Source organism: Dermacentor albipictus, chromosome 3, assembly GCF_038994185.2.
Source record: "Dermacentor albipictus isolate Rhodes 1998 colony chromosome 3, USDA_Dalb.pri_finalv2, whole genome shotgun sequence".
In the NCBI taxonomy this organism is placed as follows: Eukaryota; Metazoa; Arthropoda; class Arachnida; order Ixodida; family Ixodidae; genus Dermacentor; species Dermacentor albipictus.
The window spans coordinates 36,048,371-36,069,934 of NC_091823.1; the positions used below are offsets into that span (position 1 = coordinate 36,048,371).

General features: G+C 44.9%; 1 protein-coding gene across 3 annotated transcripts in view; it reads left to right on the plus strand.

Moving 5' to 3' along the window:
• The window catches only part of LOC135902581 (uncharacterized), a 593,127-nt gene extending 573,495 nt beyond the window's left edge, over positions 1-19,632 (plus strand). For all 3 annotated transcript variants that reach the window (XM_065432776.2, XM_065432767.2, XM_065432784.2), the window contains 12 exons: positions 1,494-1,625; positions 3,371-3,490; positions 4,918-5,054; positions 6,222-6,444; positions 7,315-7,398; positions 7,480-7,587; positions 8,328-8,460; positions 11,042-11,175; positions 12,231-12,545; positions 13,640-14,285; positions 15,369-16,225; positions 18,723-19,632. In XM_065432776.2, coding sequence (XP_065288848.2) covers positions 1,494-1,625; positions 3,371-3,490; positions 4,918-5,054; positions 6,222-6,444; positions 7,315-7,398; positions 7,480-7,587; positions 8,328-8,460; positions 11,042-11,175; positions 12,231-12,545; positions 13,640-14,285; positions 15,369-16,225; positions 18,723-19,520 — 3,687 coding nt within the window. In that variant the 3' untranslated portion in view covers positions 19,521-19,632. The remainder of the gene's footprint in view (positions 1-1,493; positions 1,626-3,370; positions 3,491-4,917; positions 5,055-6,221; positions 6,445-7,314; positions 7,399-7,479; positions 7,588-8,327; positions 8,461-11,041; positions 11,176-12,230; positions 12,546-13,639; positions 14,286-15,368; positions 16,226-18,722) is intronic.
• The last annotated feature ends 1,932 nt before the right edge of the window (positions 19,633-21,564 follow it).

The window sequence follows — 21,564 nt, forward strand, 5'->3', positions numbered from 1 at the left end:
TTGGCATAGTGAAATGCAGCATTTTTTTGTTTCTGCACTTATGTTGTTGTTGTTTTTTTTTGAAGCCTAGCGAGTCTAAAGTGAGAGCCAATGCACGTCATCTCGGCGCAGAGCCGTGTTGTGGGGTTCATTTTGCAGTTGCCTGTCCTTGTTGGATGTTTTGGGGCGGTGACATCAAGGCACAAGTGGTCGCTGCGAGCCAAGACATCAATCCCCCCCTGACCAGCAGCCGTTCTCTTCCTGCCTAGCGGTTGTCAGCGCTAGACAGTCGAGACTTTTGGGGCCATGGAGGCGCTGTAAAGAACGGCGGGTTGCACGACAAGATTGTCACCTTGCCACCCGATTACGACAAGGGGTGCAAGACGCGCACCTCCCGCTCCCCGCCGCTGCAGCTGCAAGGCGAACAAAGAAGCGGCCTCTGCACTGGAATCCGCCGCCTTCCTCCAGCCCGCTTCGACATGGTGACGAGACGAATTCGGTGTGGGGACAATGATTCCAGAGTTCGCCAACGCGGGGCTGATTTGACACGCCTGGAGAAGCTACCGCGGGAAGACTTATTTTTGTGCTTCTCAAGGTTTGGAGTGGCTCGGAACAATGAGCGACGCGCGATCGACAACGTCGATTTTCCGGAACGGCACCACCTTCAACACCGTCGCTTGGGCTTCGGAATGTGTGTGCCTTTGTGTCTGTAAACTGGTCTTCAGAGCAGCTGCGAGTTGGTGATGTGTAAACGAACAGCCGCCGCGTCGTGGACGGGCGGATCGAGTGTATAAAAACTGTGGTTGTGCGATTGTTGGACGCACTTCTCTTGAGCAGTCATGTTAGACTGGTTCACTTCTTTCATGCAGTCCTGTTGGACTAATACTCTTTTTCTCAAGCAGTCATGTTAGACTGAGTTAATTTCTGTAAATAAACCCTTTTCCCCGTTCTCGATGAGAAGCAGTTCTTCACTTCATCAACGATCTCAGCGTAAATAAGTTGGACGACGGCATGGGCCAGCTACCTTCGAATTCATGCCGTACTCCAATCTTGGCAAAGGACCACGGACGAAGGGATTGAGCCCCCAATCCTGACAACATGCTCTGAATATTGTGTCAGATTAGTTTGTGTTGCCGAATTCTTAGGCACCAAGGATCATTTTTTTTTATAGAAGTTTTAATTATATGAAATTAAATTAAGTAGTACAGTGAAAGATAAAGCCATGATTTATTTAGCACACACACTAACAACGAGTAGACATGCTTCTCGAAAAATGTTGATTACAGTGTTGTTTTTGTCGAAGCTTGACTGCTCTCAAGGCAAGGTCCAGTTGTGAGTGAAGTGTTTACTTTATACAGAGTACTGAATAAGCGTATGTGCTCCTTATGTATAGCCTTGTGGTAATAAAGACCTTCATTTTTCAAGAGGGTTGTCCACTTTGTAGGGTACTCCCATAGGCCAGTCCACGGACTGTAGTTTGAGCTCAGAGAGGTAACATTAGATGTATTTTTCAGGATGTCCTCAACTCTCTCCAAGAGAAACTCTCTGTGAAAGCTATGGAGCATTTCGGCCTTGTAGTGGAACACATCAAGTCAGTTCGTCGGAACAAGCTCACTCTCCTCGATCCAAAGGACTCTTTGGCAAAGGTATGCTTCTGCCATGCTTGTGTGCCATAAAATACAAGGGATAACCGCATGAAGGCAAGGAAACCACAGGGGAAATCAACTATATTATTGAATTGAAATGCGTATTGTCATGTGATAGTTACGGTGAAGAAAGCAGCAAAACTGTGAATAGCAAAACTAGTGTTTTATTGGTCAAACCTGTGCCCTTAAAAACAGGCTACACTTGAAAGTACAATGATAGCGGCGAACACAGTCGGCGATCGGTGAAAATTTGGTCATCATACGTTCCAGAATAATCGCTGGTGCCCACGTATCTTCCAGAAAGTTCTACACCATTTGCATTGCGCATAAATGCTATCAGAATACATAAGGTTCGGTGACAACAAACAGTGGATAGAACCATTGCTAAGATTCCAGAATCTTCTGATACATGCAGGCGCGTCCTGCGCTGAGTGATAACATTTGTTAGATGATGAAATGTGGTCATTCGACAAACAAGCACACGTGTCAGTATATAAATAATGATAAAACCCGACGTTCCTGGTATTATTTGCTTGTCTTGGACCATGCATCGAGTGATGGAACAAAAAATTTTAGGCATAACTATAAGACAGGAAGACAGCTGTGTGAATTGGAGAGTATATGGGGGTAGCAGATATTCCAGTTGGCATTAAGAGGGAAAAATTTGAGCTTGGCAAGGCATGTAATGGATGGGACGGATAACCAGTGGACCATTAGAGTTACAGAATGGATGCCAAGGGAAGGGAAGAGCAGTCAGGGACAGCAGAGAATTAGGTAGTGTGATGAAATTAGGAAATCTGCAGGCCTAACATGGGGCCAGCTGGCACAAGACAAGGGTAATTGGAGATAGCTACGAGAAGCCCTTGCCTTCCAGTGGCCATAAATAGGATAATGGTGGCAATGATAAATAATAATGAAAAGGGAAAATAAAGTGGAGGAAAAGTCAACTTGCTGCTGGTGGGGACCAAACCCACAGCCTTTGCTTTGCTTGTGCCATTACGTGTGCTATTACGTGTGTCTACCATCGAGCTAAGGCAGCAGCCGTCTTCTCATCCACTTTCTTGGGTGTTTGTGTATGTCTAGTGAACCTACTCCTGGGAACGTTAATCAGCACAACTCATGGCTTTGGCAATGAATATGTAACATCCTGTAAACTGAAGACGTCACATAGTATGTGAACTTAAAGGCAAGCAACTGGCCAATAAACCCTTGTATGCTATGTCAAGGCTTCGTGGCTGCCAGTGTCAAGACCCTGACTGTGGAAGGAGTTCATTATTATTGTTATTATTTATTTCACAGAGAATGACCACTAAAATGTCGAGATCACTGTCATTAGGTTTGCCATGTGTGTGTCACCATTATAGCCATTTTTGAGGTAAGCACGTTCAGCATGGGCACACTTGTTCAAAGCCTTTGGCATGGAGATATTACTACCATTAATATCAGTGCAAAACCTTACATGCATTCAAAGCAGTGTTTTAAATCATTTAACAGTTTACAACTGCACTGCCTTTATCACTTAAATGGCTTCTTGGATTTTACCTTTTCCGGGTTCCTGGATTATTTCTTTGCAATTATGTAAAAGCATATCAACAGAATTTTGCTGCTGCTTTTTTTTTTCATTCTTGGCCGTCTGATGTATTGGCCTTGACTGATTCATTTTGCACAGTGTTCTCATATTTCCATGAAAAACAAAGTCATCCCAGTATCTTCTTCTTCTTCTTCTTCTTCTTCTTTTTATGCAGATTGCAGCAAGGCCTGGTGCTCACCACTTGCGGTGCTTGTTTCGAGTTGCCTTCGTGCCGCTTGATGCTTACGACTTGCTGCAAAAGGATCCTGTTGCCTTTGAGTACCTCTTCATGCAGGTAAGCATAGCCTCTTGTGATGTTGCCAATCTGTTCTGTTTCCTCACTTGCCATTAATAATGCATGTTTCTTAGCTGGCTCCCATTTCTTTATCATATGAGGCTTTGAAATGTGTTAGTGTATGAATATCTAGCCGGTCACCCTAGGGAAATGCTTAAGGTGCCATTTAGTCAAGCTGGAATACCCTAAATGCGGTACTGTTTTATTGCTCACTCCTTGCATATCTTGAGAGGATCTCGTCTGCTGCATCGAGCGCTGTATGGTGTCGTCTGGTTATGTGTGCCGTCTGGTTACAGCTTGTGCTGGTCTTGGCACACGCATTCTATCGTGTTTAAAGATGACTGTTTAAAAGACAGCCTTTGCTCTGATTGAAAGAAAATGGCAGTCAGTCCCTGGTTCTAGTTCCAAATAGAAGCAACAGTAGTTCATAATGTTTCAATGTGATAGACGCTTGTATGTTTGACCAGGACATCGTGATGTGGTCAGTCTGATACATTTACTGTGATACATAGTAAATAGGGATGGAGAAACTTGATTCATTCAATTAAACCTGCCCTTTATAGGCTAGTCCAAGAGGCTGTTCACTTCATTATTATGTTTCACCTGTGCAGCCTTTAAAAACATCATTAATTTTTTACATTGTGAGAGCATATTCAAATAGCACGCCAAAGTTGAAAGCACCGGCCATGATATGTGACATAGTGCATCAGTAATAAAATATCACAGCTGGCGCACACTGTGTACTTGGGTACCTATCACCTGCCACAAACATGTTGTGTAGAGCAGCCTCAATGTCCCCTGTGGAGTTGTCATTATTGTCAAAAATCGACTGTATTCCTATTGCAAATACCTGTCAGCAGCAGTCTGTTCTTCTGAGCCTTTTCAAAGCCTTCAGTGCACATGTAACTCACATGTGTTGCACGACACCTGCCTTCTGCTAAGCCACTGTAGGAACCAGTGTTGAGCTTCGCAATAGCAGAGTCCACAAATGTATTTTGCCCCCTGTGGCTCGCATACTAAATTCAACCAGTGCTCATGTATAAAAAGTTTCACAGAGGATGGGACTTCAGTCAAGCACTAAAAATTTTCTCTATCAATTTTGTTTGCCAAATGTTTTTTTGCTAAATGTTTTTTCGTTACATGGGTATTCTTGTTGAAGTGATGTAAAACAAGAGGGTCTGCATGTTTATTGCATGGCTGCTGACCCTTTGCACCAGCAGATAAGTAGAATATGATTAGTTACTGCAAAAATAGCGTTGCGTCTTCTGTGGTTAAACTCTGTCCCACAACATTGCACACCAAGCCGGCTGCTCACGTTTGTGCCAACTCTCGAGTGAAGACAGTACGATTATAGTGGCATGTTGTTAAAACATGGTCTGTAGATGGAGTCTTTATGGTTTTTCTGTACCCTCTATCTTTACGTACAGTGCTGCAATGACATGGTTCAGGAGAGGTTTGCTCCCGAACTCAAGTACGATGTGGCCCTCAAGCTTGCCGCCTTGCACATCCACCTGCACGCCCTCAGCAGTGGCATTCAGGGCAAGGTCACCATCAAGTCAGTCGAGTAAGCAACGCCTCCTCCTTATTCTTCTGTAACCATCTCTCTCTGCATGACATAATTAGCGCAACGCAGATAGTATTGCTGCTTGTTGTCTGTCTGTTCTTGTTCTTGCCTGTACCTGCCAAATGTACAGGGCCATGGTTATGCTTAAGCCTGTGTAGTGGCTTTTTCTAATAAAGTTTGATTTGATTTGATCTGTTGTGTGCCCAAATTCGCCGCTAAAGTCAGTTGTCAGCACCCTATGACCCTCAAACATACTGACAATGGAGCTGGTTCCATCTCGTTACTGAAGTCCACACTACCAAAATCACAGGGTTGAGCGATTTCATTAGGTATTGCCAAGTTCTGGATACCAACACTTATGTGCAGAGTTGCCGTGAGCCTTTCTTTCACTTTTTCATGTGATATTGCCTGGTTTCCTGCCTGTGCCAGTGCCTGTGGGCAGCTTTCAATGTGCGTTCTCTAAACCTGACAACATTAAAGTTTGTGACGCCATGCCATTGTTGCATTCTCAGTTAGTGCTCCCTTTGTTATAGCCATGTACACATGCACTTTCAACAACCATTGAAACCTGCGAGCTCAATTGTGGCCCCGCTGTGAAAATTCGTGCAATGAAACCTGTGAGGCTTGCAGATTTCAATGGTTTAATGTACAATGTACATTAAAGGTACAGCAAACCGCAAAAGTTTTCCGAGTACAAAAGTCGATAAAAAGTTAAATGTCATTGCGAATTCCCCATTCATCCTGAAATGGAAGTTTAAAATTAGGTACCTAGTCATATGAAAAAAAGTATCCACAAAACTTTCCAAGTTGGGGAAACAAACAGAATTTCACTTTTTTTCATATTCCATGCTCCGAAAACATTCTCGGTTGTGGTTATACGTATGACAGGCACTCTTACCTAGAGATGTGCAATAAACCGATAGGCGATTGTTAGGAGCACTAACTGGCATCACTATTCTTTGCTTCTTGTTCAAAATGTGGTCCCTATTGGTGCGTAAAATTGACAGTGACAGTTGCAGACACTTTCAGACCATGTAGGATCATAGGACTATGTATGACCATGTCTGAGTATTCTGTAGAGCAGCAGAGCAGAGAGCATGCATGTCGAGTCTCTGTACAGTGTACAATGTGTACAGCTCACATTGCGAGCTCCCTTGTTTTGTGCAGGCGGGAGAGTGGACTCAAGCGGTTTGTGCCTGGCTCGCTGCTGGAGACAATGAAGCGTAAGGAGCTGCGCAAGCTGCTGAGTCACTTCCTCAAGCAGAACCAGGCAGCACTGTGTGCCCCTGGACAGAAGCAGCTCACACCCCTGCAGGCCAAACTGCACTACCTCAAGGTCATCAGCGAGCTCTCCAGCTATGGCGCCAAGGTGTTTGCCACAAGCACCAAGGTATAGTATACTCGCTGGGCAGTGGCACTGACTGTTTATTGTGAATACTTTCGTAGACTTCTAAAGAAATTCCAACATTTCTCTGCATGAACCATGCATGAAGGAAACACCGAAACTCATTTATCGTAATTGAAATATGTAATAAACAAAATGAATATTTAAAACCTTATTTATTAGATTTATATATATATATATATATATATATATATATATATATATATAATATAACAGGTCCCAAGCATGTTTGCGAGCAATGCTGCTGTGTGATGCAAGAAATAGCCTGCAGCAGCTTTGTTCTATATTGTTGCTGGCTTTCTTCTAAATGGGAAAAAATAGGTACATTGATGGTACCACATTGCACAGAATTGAAATGAAGGCTTTCATATCTGCTATAAAAACCTTGTATTGGCATTTTGGATGTACAATTGATCATCATAGAGATATTTAATCGCGACCAATTATTCAATTAAGCTGAAGACTAAAAAATACTCACGATTTCTTTAGGTGGTTGTTAACATAGAGTAGGTGTCGTTCACATTGAAATATATTTTTTTTTTAACCTGGTGCACGCTAGCTGGATCACCCTGTCTGTATATGTTACATTCCTGCGAAGTTTCTTTAGATTGAGCCCACTTTGTATCAATTTATGTTGCTGCCTCCCTTTTCATTATCTTCCTTATTTTTGCTTTTTGTTTAAGGGAATGGTACTGATGCAGCTAAATGGGGCATCATCTAACACAATACTTCTCTTCAAGAAAGCATGTACCAGTCCAAATAAAGATAAATGAAAGCACTTAGCCATAAATTTTTCTTGTTAATGTACCTTGGTTATAATCGGTTATTGACTGGTACTTGTTTCATGCTGTATAGGACTCAAACACGGAGACAGGGATAATGATAAGCCCGAAGTTCGGAATCAGCCAGATCAACAATGCACGTGGAACCGTGCCTATTGTGAGTGTTGAGACCTTCCTCTCATTCTGGGTGGTCTAGAAACACCGTGAGAGTCTCACCTGCTGCTTTCCTACCTTTTAGCAACCTGTAACGTTGGCTCAAATAGAAGAGGTGTCCTCTGTCACAGTCACAAGGGATGATGACCTTGTCTGCAATATTGAAATCAACATCAAAGACCCAGACAAAGAGGTCAGTGCTTTTACCTTATCATTTGTTAAGAAATTTTAGTGTTTTTGATGTGCACCAGATGAGAATTTCATTTTTATTGTCACATGTCATTGTTTGACATTTTGCTAACAACTGCTTTGCCAAACTGTCACTTTAATCAGGATATAGCCCTTGTGCATGATGCATCTTTTGTGTACAGAGCTTTGTAAATGTTGTCATGAGTTCTCTGATGAGGAAGATCTTCAATTGGACTGCATGTTACGATGTATGACACGAACATTTTACATTCTTGAATCTACATGAGGACTAGCAGTCACTCTGGAATGTACGATGATGCATGTATATATACCAGTCCGACATAAGCTGTGAGATTTGTGCTCTCACCGCTATCGTTGGCATTTATGTGTTCTTTTACTTTCTGGGCATGAGTTCACCCAATAAAGTGTTAGATGCATTGCTCATTATTTCGAGTAATGTTATTTTCTTGTTCTGCACCACCATTATAACATGACAATAGGTGTTGCAGGAGAAAGCAAGTGGTATTTTTATGGGACTCAGCAGAAGTTTTCAAGGCAGCTCTGCCTATATTTCTACAGCCATCTCAAGAGGCCTTTCCTTCTTTTTATTGCTTGTTTGATTGCTTGTTTTCATGCTTTTCCACATGCTGGCAGCAGCAGTCGAGCTGTCCACTCTTTTCATTGTGCCGCACCTCTACGCAAGAATGATACCACTCCTAAATAATTCCTTTTGCTGTTTAACAGAATCTCAAGTTTGGACTTGATGACCACGAGACAGCTGAGCTGGTGTTCATCCTCAAGGGGTACCACAAGCTGTTGGCATCACGAGACCTTCCTGTTCACTGGGAGACGGAGGATCCTTGGAAAGTCGAGACAGGTGAGTCAGTGCGGACTGGTTTGAACAAAAATTGTGGGTGCTCGCATTTTTCAGATTTCAATACCTCGATTTTAAAGGCCAACAAGCTTCTACATGCATTTCATCCTTTCCTTTCATCCCTTGGATTGCATCTGAGCTTTCACCACTAATATTAGCTTTTAAAACATCCGATTCCTCTAACGTGATTTGCCTTTCAGTGGTGGTCCAGCTACGCCATTTGCGCCATTTTTTTTACAATTCGGCTTGCCTGCTCCTGGCTGCTCCCACTCGAGTGCCATTTGCGCCAACTGCACAAACATGCGGTATTTTTGCGTTTTTTTGGCAATGCAATGTTTTCATTAAGGTTATGCAACTACAATCAACAATCTATTTTCCGGACACCCGATTTTCCAGGCGCCTTCGCGGCACCACCACGGTACCTCATAGAGTCACTGTATAAGAACGTCTGAAATTGCGGATGCAAAAACCCTTCGCTGTCCCATTTTCCGGGCTTTTTGCCATGACCGCAGGTCCAAAATGGTCTTAATCAAAGCCACCGCCACCGTCATTTTGATTATCAAGCCACCTCGAACAGGCACTCTCACACGCAGATCCGCTGGCAGCCATAGCCACTGCCGTGGCAACGCTAAGCCTAGCTTCTTGCTGTTTGGTGCCATGTTTTTCATCAAGAAAATTCGCCACAGTTAGCAATGGCGCCGACTCCGCCTTTGTACTTCTCACCGATGGCTTCGAGGCTTGGAAAGTACAACGCATTGAATAATACTGGTTTCCGAAAGTCAGCTTCTTCTCAATACAGAAGTGGTACGCGGTGAAGCATACAGGAAGCGTTATTGCGGTGAAGCACATCAAAAGTGGGAAGGGGCACTTGTAACGGGGCACAGTATGCCCGCATGCACCCGTCCTCTCACGCGTGCACCCGCCCTCTCACGCATGCACCCGCTCTCTCCTGTCACAGTACGAGCACTGATACACTTAATTAGTGTACAGGCAGGCCTCCAGAGCTATTTAGGGCATGCCTGTGGCAATTTGAGCCCTTGGTGGCAGTAAAAGGCACGGATACATTATTTAAAATGTTTTTGCGGCCCCTAGGGAGTCCGAAAAATCGAACGTTGACTGTACTCAACTATACGAACAGATTTGTGGACATTCAAATAATTCAGATAGCAACTTGGTTATCTACTACTCTATTTTTCGCATATTTGGTGAAATACTTGACTGGATTTGACACATTGGACACAGCGTTACCCGAGTGTTCAACTGGTTTCGGAACAAAAAAAATTTAATTCTGGAGTTTTTATGTGACGAAACAACACTATGATTATGAGGCACGCCTGTCTTGGTACAAGGGTCGTCCGGGTCATCAACTCCACTCGAAGCAATTGCTATACCCGATGCTGACAAAAAGACTGTTGACAAAAACAGAATCTGTGTGCAAACGTATGGGACCGATTAGCCACTGGAAGGCACGAAGATCGTATTGCATATGTATGTTCACGCACACGGATTCGTACGTTTACACATGCAGTTTGGAACTTTTTGTTAATCCGTAAACTTCTGTGCATGATTGCAGTAGTTGCCTGCTTCAGCGGTTGTTGAAAACACCTGTGCATGATCTTGGAACCAATCGCCGGTTAGCCACTCATACGAACATATTAGTGACAAGCTTTCCGGTCACATCAGCCAACAGCCAATTTTCGTTATTTCACACTGCGTTGGCAGTTAGGCCTAATCAGTAGTGCTTCGAAAGATCATTCAGGTGTCGGTGACAAAAGTAACAGGTTTTATCCCGAATCAACTAGTATCTATTCAAGGAGGCCACATGACACACAGGAAGCCGACAAACCGCCTCACAACGAAAGTGAGTGTACGGGATGGTACAATCGTTGTTCTCCGCTGCTATCATCACCATCTGTGCGACATATTGTACAGAGGCAGCTCATCTTGGTGGCATTCATAGATGCATAGTCTCTAGCATTGTTATTGGGCATGATGCACATTTTGTCTAGTGCACTAAAGCATATAAAAGCATATCAGTCATTTGGTATGTGCATTAGACATTTGCCATCATTTTTTGTCTTGTGCCTGACAATGCAAATCGTTCTAGCACATTTGTAATTTTATGTCGCTGTTGGCTTTGTATCTTGCTTCACTGTTGAGCAGCACTCACTGATTGCACAGTAATAACAAGCTTTACCAAATGGCTACAGATGACTGCTGTAGTACTCCAAGTGTTCCAAAAAGACAATTTTTTTTGCTCTGAAGCTGCTCCAAAAAGCTGGTGTAGCTGCTCCTAAATTGCTCCAGAACAACATTTTCTCTGCTCTAAAAATTGCTCCAAATCTTAAAGTGGCTAGATCATCACTGGCCTTTGAAAACTGATTCTTACAAGAAATCACCTGGCATCTCGAGCACTAATACTGACTTTTTCAGCTGAATGTTTATAGGCAGTGATATGGCAGCTTGTTGCATTTGTGCTCAGGTATTTATTTGGTTACATGCTTTGGGCACTTGCTGTAGTCAAGTGAAATAAGTGCCCTGTTGGCGAAAAACAATCCTTACACAATGTGCTGCAATCTTACAGCTCCCTGTTTCCATGGAGCTCACATTGTGTGCCCAACACCCTGGAGCTATGCACCTTCGGAGGAGACTCCAAATGGCCCAGTGGTGAAGACCGTGGACCTTGCCCTGCCACCCCCAGCTTATGTTCCCTGTGAGGTAAGCTTGTAAGGCTTCGCAGTAGCTGTTACTCTGCTCTGCTGCGTTGTCATTGTGGTGCTACCAGCTGGGGAGGGGGGGGCGTGACAAAGAGATGCAATCATAGCAATGTACAGGAATCCACAATTTACATTTGGCTAAATGTGAGCACTGGGGTAATAAAGGTTGAGCAGTTAAAGGGACACTAATGCGAAAAATTATTTCTTCTGCATCAGTAAATTACTGTTCTACAACACCAAAAACACCACTCTTGCAATGCAGGACGTTTGGTAAGCCAGAAAAAGCACAAGAACAAAATGATGGTAGTGACGCCTACTTAAATTCCCACACCTGGGGGCTGTGGTGTCTTGGATTTTGATGGCATCTTCTAGGGCCTACTAATTATATATAGTGGTACAGATCGACTACATTGTGTTCTAAAGGAACCAAATATTAAACATGGCAAGTTTTGGGAACCTTTATTCAGCCAATGCGACCCAAATGCGAAAACATACTTTAGAATCCCTGACGTCACGCTGATGTACCGGCGCTGGGGTTTCGGCGCGAAATTCAAATACTGATACTTGGACCTTCATTTACTGATCTAATAATCAAACTATTTTTTTGAAATGACTGCCTGCAGGGTTCTCAAACAATGTTTAATTAGTCTAAACTGATTTATTGTTTCACTTTAGTGTCCCTTTAACATTCAGAACACAAGCTGATAGTTCTGTATTACGCTGCACATGTTAGGCTGGCTTGTTCTATACTACACTATCACTCGCTTTTACCTACGTTTCACGCCAACAAAGCACAGCCATTTACTATTAACAAGCTTTTGTTACCACGTGATTCAGTGACATGACATCAGCTCATAAATAGTTTATTTGCCAGCAGTGGCCTATAAATTGTGCACAGAATGTGACTGATTGATTGCCTGCACTTTTGATTGCATTTCATTTTTCTTTGATAGCACACACTTTCTAGCAGGAAAAGAAAAAAAAAGTGGGCCAAGAAAGTGTGTGGTATGTAGAACATCATACCCACACAGTTCTTCAAACTCATTTCTCTTGCAGCTTCCTGACCGCGGCATGTCGCGAAGCAGCTCGCGGGAGCAGTGCTCTCTGGTGGCCCTGTCCAACTCGGTGGACCACAACATGAATGAGACAAGTCCTTTGCAGCCGCTCAGCCCAAGCCGGGTTCTTCGCTCACCTGTTCTCGGTGCCAGCAAGATGGAACAACGTTCCCTGCTGCTCACATCCAATGGCCACCAGCAAGCATCGGACTCTGCGTCTTCCACAGCAGACGATGACTCGGAGGAACGATCAGTCAAGTTTGACATCATGGACGATGACGATGAAGAGGAGGAGGAAGAGCCTGTTGTACTTGAAGTAAGTGTGGGCTTGCTTTCAGCGCGACAGTGAAAGGCAGTTAGCTGGCACATGTTCCTATGACACATTAAGGTGTGCACAAAGTGCAGTGTTCAAAGCTGCGTTACATAAATATTATTGTTTGCTTTAGTGTGAAAGTGTTAAGGGACAGCACATAGCCTTAACATACATAGCTTTTCAAAGTCGCAACCACATAAAGCCAACAGACAATGATAACAAGGAAAGCATAGCGGGAATTGCCTGTTTATTTCTTTGAAATGTAGAAATTATAAACAAATGAAAATCAAAGTGGATGAAAGAATAACTGCCCGTAGGTGGGATATGAACTCACGTCGTACATACAATGCTAAAATTATATAACAGCTGAGTTTAGCGCCCTAAAGAATACTCAAATGCATGCAGTGTGAGCAAGCAGGTTTAGGACTAGGTAGGGCGGTCACAGGCTTCATAAATTTTGAATCAAGAGCTTCTTCTAGGTCTGGCAACGACAATTTAAGAACTGTGGATTGCATGGGATGGCTTTGGGTCACTCTTTCAGGTTACTCAGTTTGATTCCATTGCATAATCTTATGGTGCTGTCTGCTCTTGTGCTTAAGATGTTAATGTGCTCGTGGTTTTACATGGCTACATGATATTGTACGTTGTGCTTTCAGTTTGAAAGTGTAACTGGTGTCATGTGTGCACAAAGCAGTTAGTTGCAAAGGGTGCATCTGTTAACAAGAGGCAGCTGCAGCATTGAGCACACACACATATTAACTGTTAGAGTTTGCTCTTTTCAGATAATATATGCCGGCAACAGTACACTTTGCAAACCATTTATGAAGGGTGACATGTCATCATTTTCTAGTCTTTTAGGCAGAAAGGCAATGATACAGCATGCTTGAAAGTCTGACTCTGACATGTAAACACTGCAGTTGTGGTACAAAGTAAAACCTAAAATTCCATTACACTCTAGTTATCTTGCCAGTCAGAAACTTTACAATCTGTGTATAACAGCAGCCACAAGAAATCTAAGAGTGGAAAGAACATATACTGTGACATGCACATAAACAAGTCCGCAAGTGCAGGATTTGACTTGTGTCCTGTCGTTACAGGTAAAGAATGAGGAGGTGCTGCGTCGGGTGTCAGAGATGCGGCGTATGGTAGCAGATGCTGAGAGCTATCTGTCTGACAGCAACCGGCCAGCAAATCGGCCACCACTTCCAGCCAATGAGTCAACCAGCAGTGACGAGCGTGAGACGGCCGGCCCCACAATCCGTGCAGCCGACTCCCTGTTGCTGCTCACGCAGCTGGATGACGTGTCAGAAGCGCTTAACGAAGTTGCAGCCATGGCTCCAGATGAAGCAGCGAGTGAGTCAGACACTGACAGCTTCAGCACACCAACGCAGAGCCCTCTCCACCGGACCTCGAGACTTACTGCAGCAACTGAGCCGTCTGCTCCAAACAAGCGTGGACGCAGTGGCTCCAGTTTCGGCCTTCACAGTCCAGACATGTTGCCAGGAATAGGATCTGGAGACCGTGACCTCCTTGAGTTGCTCAAGCAGCTGCAGTCAAACCCTGACATCCAGCTTCCGTTTGATGAGGGAACGCTGTACTTGGACCCAGACATTATTGATTTGACCATGATTCCGCCTCCCATGACGCCTGATGCAGATGCCATGGGGGATGTCCCAGGCACGCTGGACGTGCCTCCAATGCCTTTTTCAGACCGTGGTCTCCAGGGTCATGCTGCCTTGACAAGTGCGTCTCACTATTTCTTTTCTTCTGTAGTCTGCTCCCATTTCAGTTTCATGAACACTGGGAAGTATTGTGGCACAGATAAGGAAAACAAATCTTGTTTTTTGCACAGTTAATGTCTTGTGGGGATGATAAAAAAGAATGCATGCAGATTCAGGAATGGAATTCATGAACTGTGCATGCCATGGAGAATCTTCTTTATTTCTGCACATCCTGAATCTGCAGCTCGATGCTGAAAAAATACAGACCATACTTGTGCACACAAACACCACAGCACGCCTGTCATTCTTAGCCACACCATACGAAAATTATTTGTTGCGCACACTGTCACTGTAGGACAGCCGCTCATTAAGTCAAAAGGTCTTTTTCATTGCCAGTGACTGTACTGCCAATCTTTAACACCCTGCCACCAGACTGAATAAGTATAACTTGTCTTTGAACTTTTATGCATCACTTGCAGATATGCATTTGCTACTGTCACAAACAGTCACAAATGTTCTCAGTGTAGCTGATGAAGCTTTCACATGACAAAAAAACCGGATTTCAGTTTTTGTCAATATTTCTTTAGCTGCAAACTGCAAAAAACATGTTGAGGAAAGACTAAATGGATTCACCTCAGGTAAATATGTAATTTGCTTTTGTTGCCAATAAGAATGACGGCAAACAGTACAATGCACTTGAAAGAATGTGCACTCAACCACATGAGCATACATTCAGTTCTCGTTTTTTTTCTATCACAGGTGTTGCAGCGTGTTGGTCAATTTGTAATTGCTTTTACACCTGCAACTCAATGAAAAAATTCCCTCAGGTATCCCTAACTACAGACAAAAATTTTCCTGCAGTAGTCATGAGTAATTTCTTTCATGCGGGTTTTTTTTTAATTTACGGGAGAAACTGACTACATCTGCAGTCTTGTTTGCACAAACTTTCATACACAAGCTGAAAACTGATGCGGCGTGAGCTAAGGAATGCAAAGGTGGAAACAATAGTCTATTGTCAAATAGACAATGCTCTTCACAGCACTAATTTGACTGAAGCATTGCACAGTGTCTGATTTGGTCTCTGTCTCTTCTGTTCCTTGCACAGACTGCACACTGCAGGCTACCGACACTGACCAGGTCGACTCGGCACGTGTAGTGGCCGAATTGGACGACCTCTGTGATGTGCTAACAGAGATGCGTGCGTCGGGCAACGAGCTGGGCTGCGACGCTATTTTTCAGCAGCTGGGCTGCCAAGATCTGGAGAGTTTCATTGCGAGTGTGACCGTGCCCCCGCCCCCAACGTTATCGGATGACATGCCCCCAATGCTGCTGCCAGATGGCGATGATGACATCGCCTCGTACATTATTCCACCACCACCTCCGAGCTGCGATGAAGAGCAGAACGAAGTGCTGGCCCGCTTCGAGCGTGCCTCCGAGGACATGCGCCGCATAATTGGTAGTGGCAGTACAACAGCCAACAGTCCCGCCGTGGAGCCACCTGCGTTTGAGAGCCTCAAGGTGCTGTCGTACGGCAGCCTGCTAGAGCCTGCCAACCCACCAAATCCCACAGTGAGAGAGCGGCGAGGCTCTGACGACAGCCACACATACGAAAACTGTGAGCTTTCTAGAGGGCTGCAGGAAACACACTCGGCACCTCAGTCACTTCAGAATGGGCTTCACGAGTACGAAGATGTGGCCTTTGGCAAACCGCGGGTGCCACCAAGACTGCGGAGGGTGGCAGGCGGTGGCGGTAGCTTTGATTTGGCAGCAGCTGGGACGGCACCAAAGCGAGACCGTACGGGGAGCTGCGACAACATCCAGGTTTCTGGAAGTTCGCTAGGCCAGCGGCAAGTGGCTCGGTCACATTCGTGGACGAATCTCCAGGGTCCCACAAGCCCAGGTTTGAATAGAAAAGGAACAGCAGGGAAGCCTCCACTGCCTCCGGGTCTGTCCCTTTTACAGGTGAGTAGCCAGTAATATTCCCAACAGACGTCTCTAAATCTAGTAGCACCTGAGTAAAATAAGTTCAGTTAGACAATTATATTGCTGCTTGCCAACAAGTGTCAAGTGTACAAGAGTAATACAGAAAAACTAAAGCCCAGTCTGCCATTCTCTCCACCCAAGTTGTTGAATTTGCTTCGGTAATAATAGGTACTACTCAAAATTTGCAATATAAATCTACCTGCCCTCATAATTTGGTATAGTTGCTCAGCATGCATGTAGTTGGTTGGTCACCATGTAGCAGATGTAGCAGATGACATTGTCCTGTTCGGCAGCACTGGAGACGAGTTACAACAAATGATTGAGGACCTTAACAGAGAGAGTGTAAGAGTGTGGTTGAAGATTAATATGCAGAAGACAAAGATAATGATGAATAGCCGGGCAAGGGAACAAGAGTTCAGGATCGCCAGTCAGCCTCTAGAGTCTGTGAAGGAGTATGTTTATCTAGGTCAAATAATCGCACGGAACCGTGATCATGAGAAGGAAATTAACAAAAGAGTAAAAATGGGTTGGATCGCATATGGCAGACATCGCGAGCACCTGACTGGAAGCTTGCCGTTATCATTGAAAAGGAAGGTACGCAATAGGTGTATTTTACTGGTGCTGACATATGGGGCAGAGACCTGGAGACTGACAAAGAGGCTTGAGAATAAGTTAAGGACCACACAAACAGCAATAGAACGAAGTATTCTAGGCATAACATTAAGAGACAGAAAGAGAGCAGTTTGGGTCAGAGAGCAAACAGGTATAGCCGATATTCTAATTGACATTAAGAGAAAAAAATGGAGCTGAGCAGGTCATGTAATGTGTAGGTTAGGTAACTGGTGGACCATTGGGTTACAGAATGAGTTCCAAGAGAAGGGAAGTGCACTTGAATACAGCAGAAGACTAGGTGGGGCAATGAAATTAGGAAATTTACGGGCATTAGTTGGAATCGCTTGGTGCAGGACAGGGGTGATTGGAGATCACAGGGAGAGGCCTTTGTCCTGCAATGGACATAAATGAGGATGATGGTAATGATAATGATAATGATGATGAGTTGGTTTACCATTTTGGAAGATACTAACAGCTAAGCAGCCGATGAGCTATCGTAGGGGTACAATCGTGGCCTGTTTGTACAGCTGGTAAATGTGCTAAGAAAGAGGCCCCTAGTTCATCATCACAGGTCTGTGCTTGTGTCACTGTCATTTTAAAGTGCAAGCTTTCTTTGCCTCTTCCTTGGACTTTTTCACTGCAGCTGCTGCTGCTGCTGCCGTGCATGCCATGTTTGGGTGTGCTTCAGAGCATGGATATAAATGGAAGGAGCATGGCAGAGAGGAAAGGCAACGCGAGAAACTCGTCTGCACCCGTCCATCGTGTCGCATGTGCACAATACCCTCTGGAGCTGCCTCGGCATCATCACATTAGCCTCTTGACAGCTGTAATTGTCTGTCACTGCCCACCAAAATCATTTCAGAAACTGCACTGCTTACCCTTCTGGTAATATGCAAGTCCAGAGGAGAGCTAGATATAATGGTAGAGAGCGGGCAGAAGAAAGGAGGCAGAGAATAGGTAGAACTGGCGCAGTCACGAAACAAGTGAATAACAGCCTTTCCACTCTTTACTCGGAGTCCCAAACGGGGGGAAGGACAGAACAGGGAAATAGTGACATAAAAAAGGCAAGGAAATGCTACTACTATAGATGCAACAGCGGTTGTGGGCAAACTGAAGGTGCGGTACTGTATGTTTCTGCCATTTCTGATAAATAAACACCATGCAAATAAATTTGTAAAGAGGACAATTGACGCAGGGTGTGCAGGTGCAAAGCCTCATTAAATCACTAAGGGGTCTAGGCGATGGGGTCTAAAGAAGCGGTCACACTTCAAATCAACACTTCTGTGCCCACTATAGTAGCTTTGCGGCTGTAGCATTGCTTGACGTCACGTGTTCAATCCTGACCACCGCAGCCACATTTAGACAAGAGCAAAATACAAAAACACTAGTGCGCTTCGATTTAGGTGCACATTAAAGAACACCACGGTGTCAAAATTAATCCGGAGTTCACCACTACGGCGTGCCTCACAATCCAATTGTGGTTTTGGCACGTACAGCCGCATAATTCTGCCGACACTTCTGCCACGATGAAGTGTGCCATGTGAGACATTAATATTGCTCAGCCCTCTCATAGGTTATGAACAATTCACACAAGAACTCAAGCAAACACTTCTCCCTGTGTATTCTGTGTACTACACAGACAAACAACAGTGGTGCATGCAAGGTAATGTTTAACATCGACTCGCCACTCTTGTAGTGGACTAAACATTGAAGAAATGGAACATTTACCATCTACATCATTGCTCAAAGCAAACAGCACAGAAAGCTTCACTTACGTCAATTCCCACAGCGCGTGGGATCCACATAATCTTTTTTTCACTGTAGATCAACTGCACTATTGTCGGCACTTTTTTTGTTTCTCCAGGATCAGCCAAAGCAGCCACTGCCAGGCAGTTTGGACCAGGCTGGCTTTGCGCGCTCTGGATCGGCCAGCCCCCACCCTTCTTCGAGTCCACTGGCCACACGGAGAGCAGGGTCACTGCGCACTGGATCCGTTGGCCGGGCCGGTGGCCGCCATTTAAGCAGCAGCTCACATGGGCGCTATCACCAGCGCAGCAGCTCTCTCCACTCAGAATCTAGCAGTGCTGCCTGTCTCCTGAATGGAATCAATGGCTGCACCTGCTCTCCACTTGGTTCAGGCAGCCCGACGGCGGCCTGCCCCAGATGTCAGGCTGCAGACGATGCCGGCAGCTCAAAGCAGCCTGCAGCAGACTCTCTCTTTAAGCGCGCACAGGAGGAGGTTTGCGGAATGGTGCTACGGCTCGAAAACGCCCTCAAGGCTGGGGACGCTCGAGGCGACGTTGCTACCTCGCCTAGCGACAGGCACGCCAGGGAGGCCCTGCTTGCCAAGTCGCGTCAGTTTGTGACTGCTTCCAAGGTGTTTGTGCGCAGTGCAAGCGAGAACTCTGAGCAAGTGACCGCGCAGCTGGCCGCGTGTATGTCGCTACTGGATAGCATGTGTGCAGCTGCTGAGCAGCTGGCCCTCTCCGGCCCAGCCTGGGCGTCCCTGGTCGAACAAGTCAAAGCAGTGGCGGTGGCATACGCACGTGCCACCGGGGCGGTCGACGGTGCCACCGTGGGTTCACTCATGCACCAAGCAACAGACCTGGCCTCAACACTGACAGCACTCATGCGGACTCTTCGCTCACTGGACAGCTCCTAATGTGGCCTCCCTCTTTGTTGTTGCCCTTTCTTTCCCCTGCCTGAGGCTGCTTCCTTTCTCCGCTGTCAGCCCACTTGAATGTCCTAGAGCCGTTTTCACATTGGGGCGCTTTCTCACAACTGCATTTACGATAGCCGTAGAATAAGCTGGAAAAAAACGAAAGGTTGAAGAGCAAGAGCTCTAAGCCTGCCAACACGTCTGCATTGGCCAACGCTGCCCCGACGTTTTCCTTTCATGGTGAGGAAACGTTGCAACAGTGGTGCTAGCACATCCTGCTTTAAGCTTTCTTTTTCTCTCACATGGCCCATAGGGACCAAAATATAGTCCATCAATCAGCTCATTTTGGTCTTCTGGTGCAAGCAGATCTCGCTTGGGCAGATAAAGTGTGCCTCCATACAAGGTGTGCCGTGTTTCATAAAAAAATACAGTCAGTAGGCTTTACAGGAACAAGGTGCGACTGTGGGTCACAGTGCTCAGGAATGTCACACAGGACGCTGTGCACATTTGTGAGCCCAATGATTGGCATTGTTGGGGAGCACACAGATTGTATATGGCTTGTTCCCAACACCAAGTTGTTCTTATTTTGGCAGCCATCGTGTATTTTTTAATGAAGAATGAACGCAAATTCCCCACCAAGCTTTTGCGGTACTGTTGTAAGCGTTCTCTAAACGGAAGTGGGTTGGTGTTCAGCTTAGACTGAAGCCATCAAGGAGTCCCACAATTCACAACTTGCAAAATAAGTAGTTTCTTCAATGCTGTGAGATTGGTAAGCATTCAAATCCATAGGCCAAATTCTGTGCATGATGCAGTTTTAACAGAGCCATGCAGTAGCGTTCGGGTGATATCAGCATGCGTAAATTCATGGGGCTGTACTAAAAGACATCTTCAAGGGCGAGATATTCCCAATTGGTTGGAGCCGTGGAACTGGGCGTAAGCTTAGTAATCATTGAGCAGGCAGGTAACCATCCCCTTAATTTTTATATCATGTAGTTAACGTAGGGAAATACAGTACAAGCTAACACCTCACACACCATTAGTGTAAAACATAAGCTTCATGCAATATCCATTCACACTACCACTTAATACAGTACTTGAGAGCTTTTACACTTTTCAATATGCCGTAATGTATTTGTTGAGTGCACCAGGAATAAAAGAGGTGTTGCCTTCATGTTGAGGATGCTAAAGCATTTACCATCTCGTAAACCCCAAACGCTTCCGTGTTGGTTTATTAACAGTTACTTTTGTAGGCCACTGCACACACATTCCAACAGGACTTTCGATGCCCTATATTGGAATCTGGTGCATTCATTTCGGCTGACACCTTGCATGTTGTGCAAGCACCACCAGAAGCATTGAAACATCGACGAATGTTCTGCTTTGCAGTGAGGCGCAATGCTTGACGTTGCACTATGTAAACGTGAAATTACTGTTGAAAACTTCATAGTATACAGCCCTCAGACATCTTCCGATCGCTGCTGCAGCTCTAAAATCTGTGCACTTTAAAGCCTGTCAGCTTTCCATTTGTCAGCATGGTAGCACAATTGTGGGCCGGCATGTGCTGCTGTCTGTTGCTCATGCTGCTGTTATTTTTTCCTTTTTAGTGGCTGTAAATTTGTAGGATTCAGCACAGGACTACAACATAGGGAGATCATGAAAGGGAACCATAAATGATACTCAAGCTTTTCTCTTTTTTTTATTTTTCACGAGTATATTAAGAATGGGATGTCCAAGCTTTTTTTGTTTGACTGTCCACTATCTCACGGAGTTGCCTTGAAAAACGTGTCAGCCGACACACATTCATACACATGTACGATATGTATCTCTTGAGTGTTGCAGATATAGAAAATAGGGCTGTCAACCTCGTACAAAGTTTTTCCAACATGTCTGCAGCCATGGTGGTCACAAGATGAAAGAAAAAGCGCCTCAGCAATGCCATTTCTTGAGAAAGCTTTTATAGAAAAAAGAAATGCATGCAGGTGGACAATTTCAGTTCTGATGGCCTGCATCTCAGTTGGTTTCATTAAGCAATCAAAGCTTCCACTCT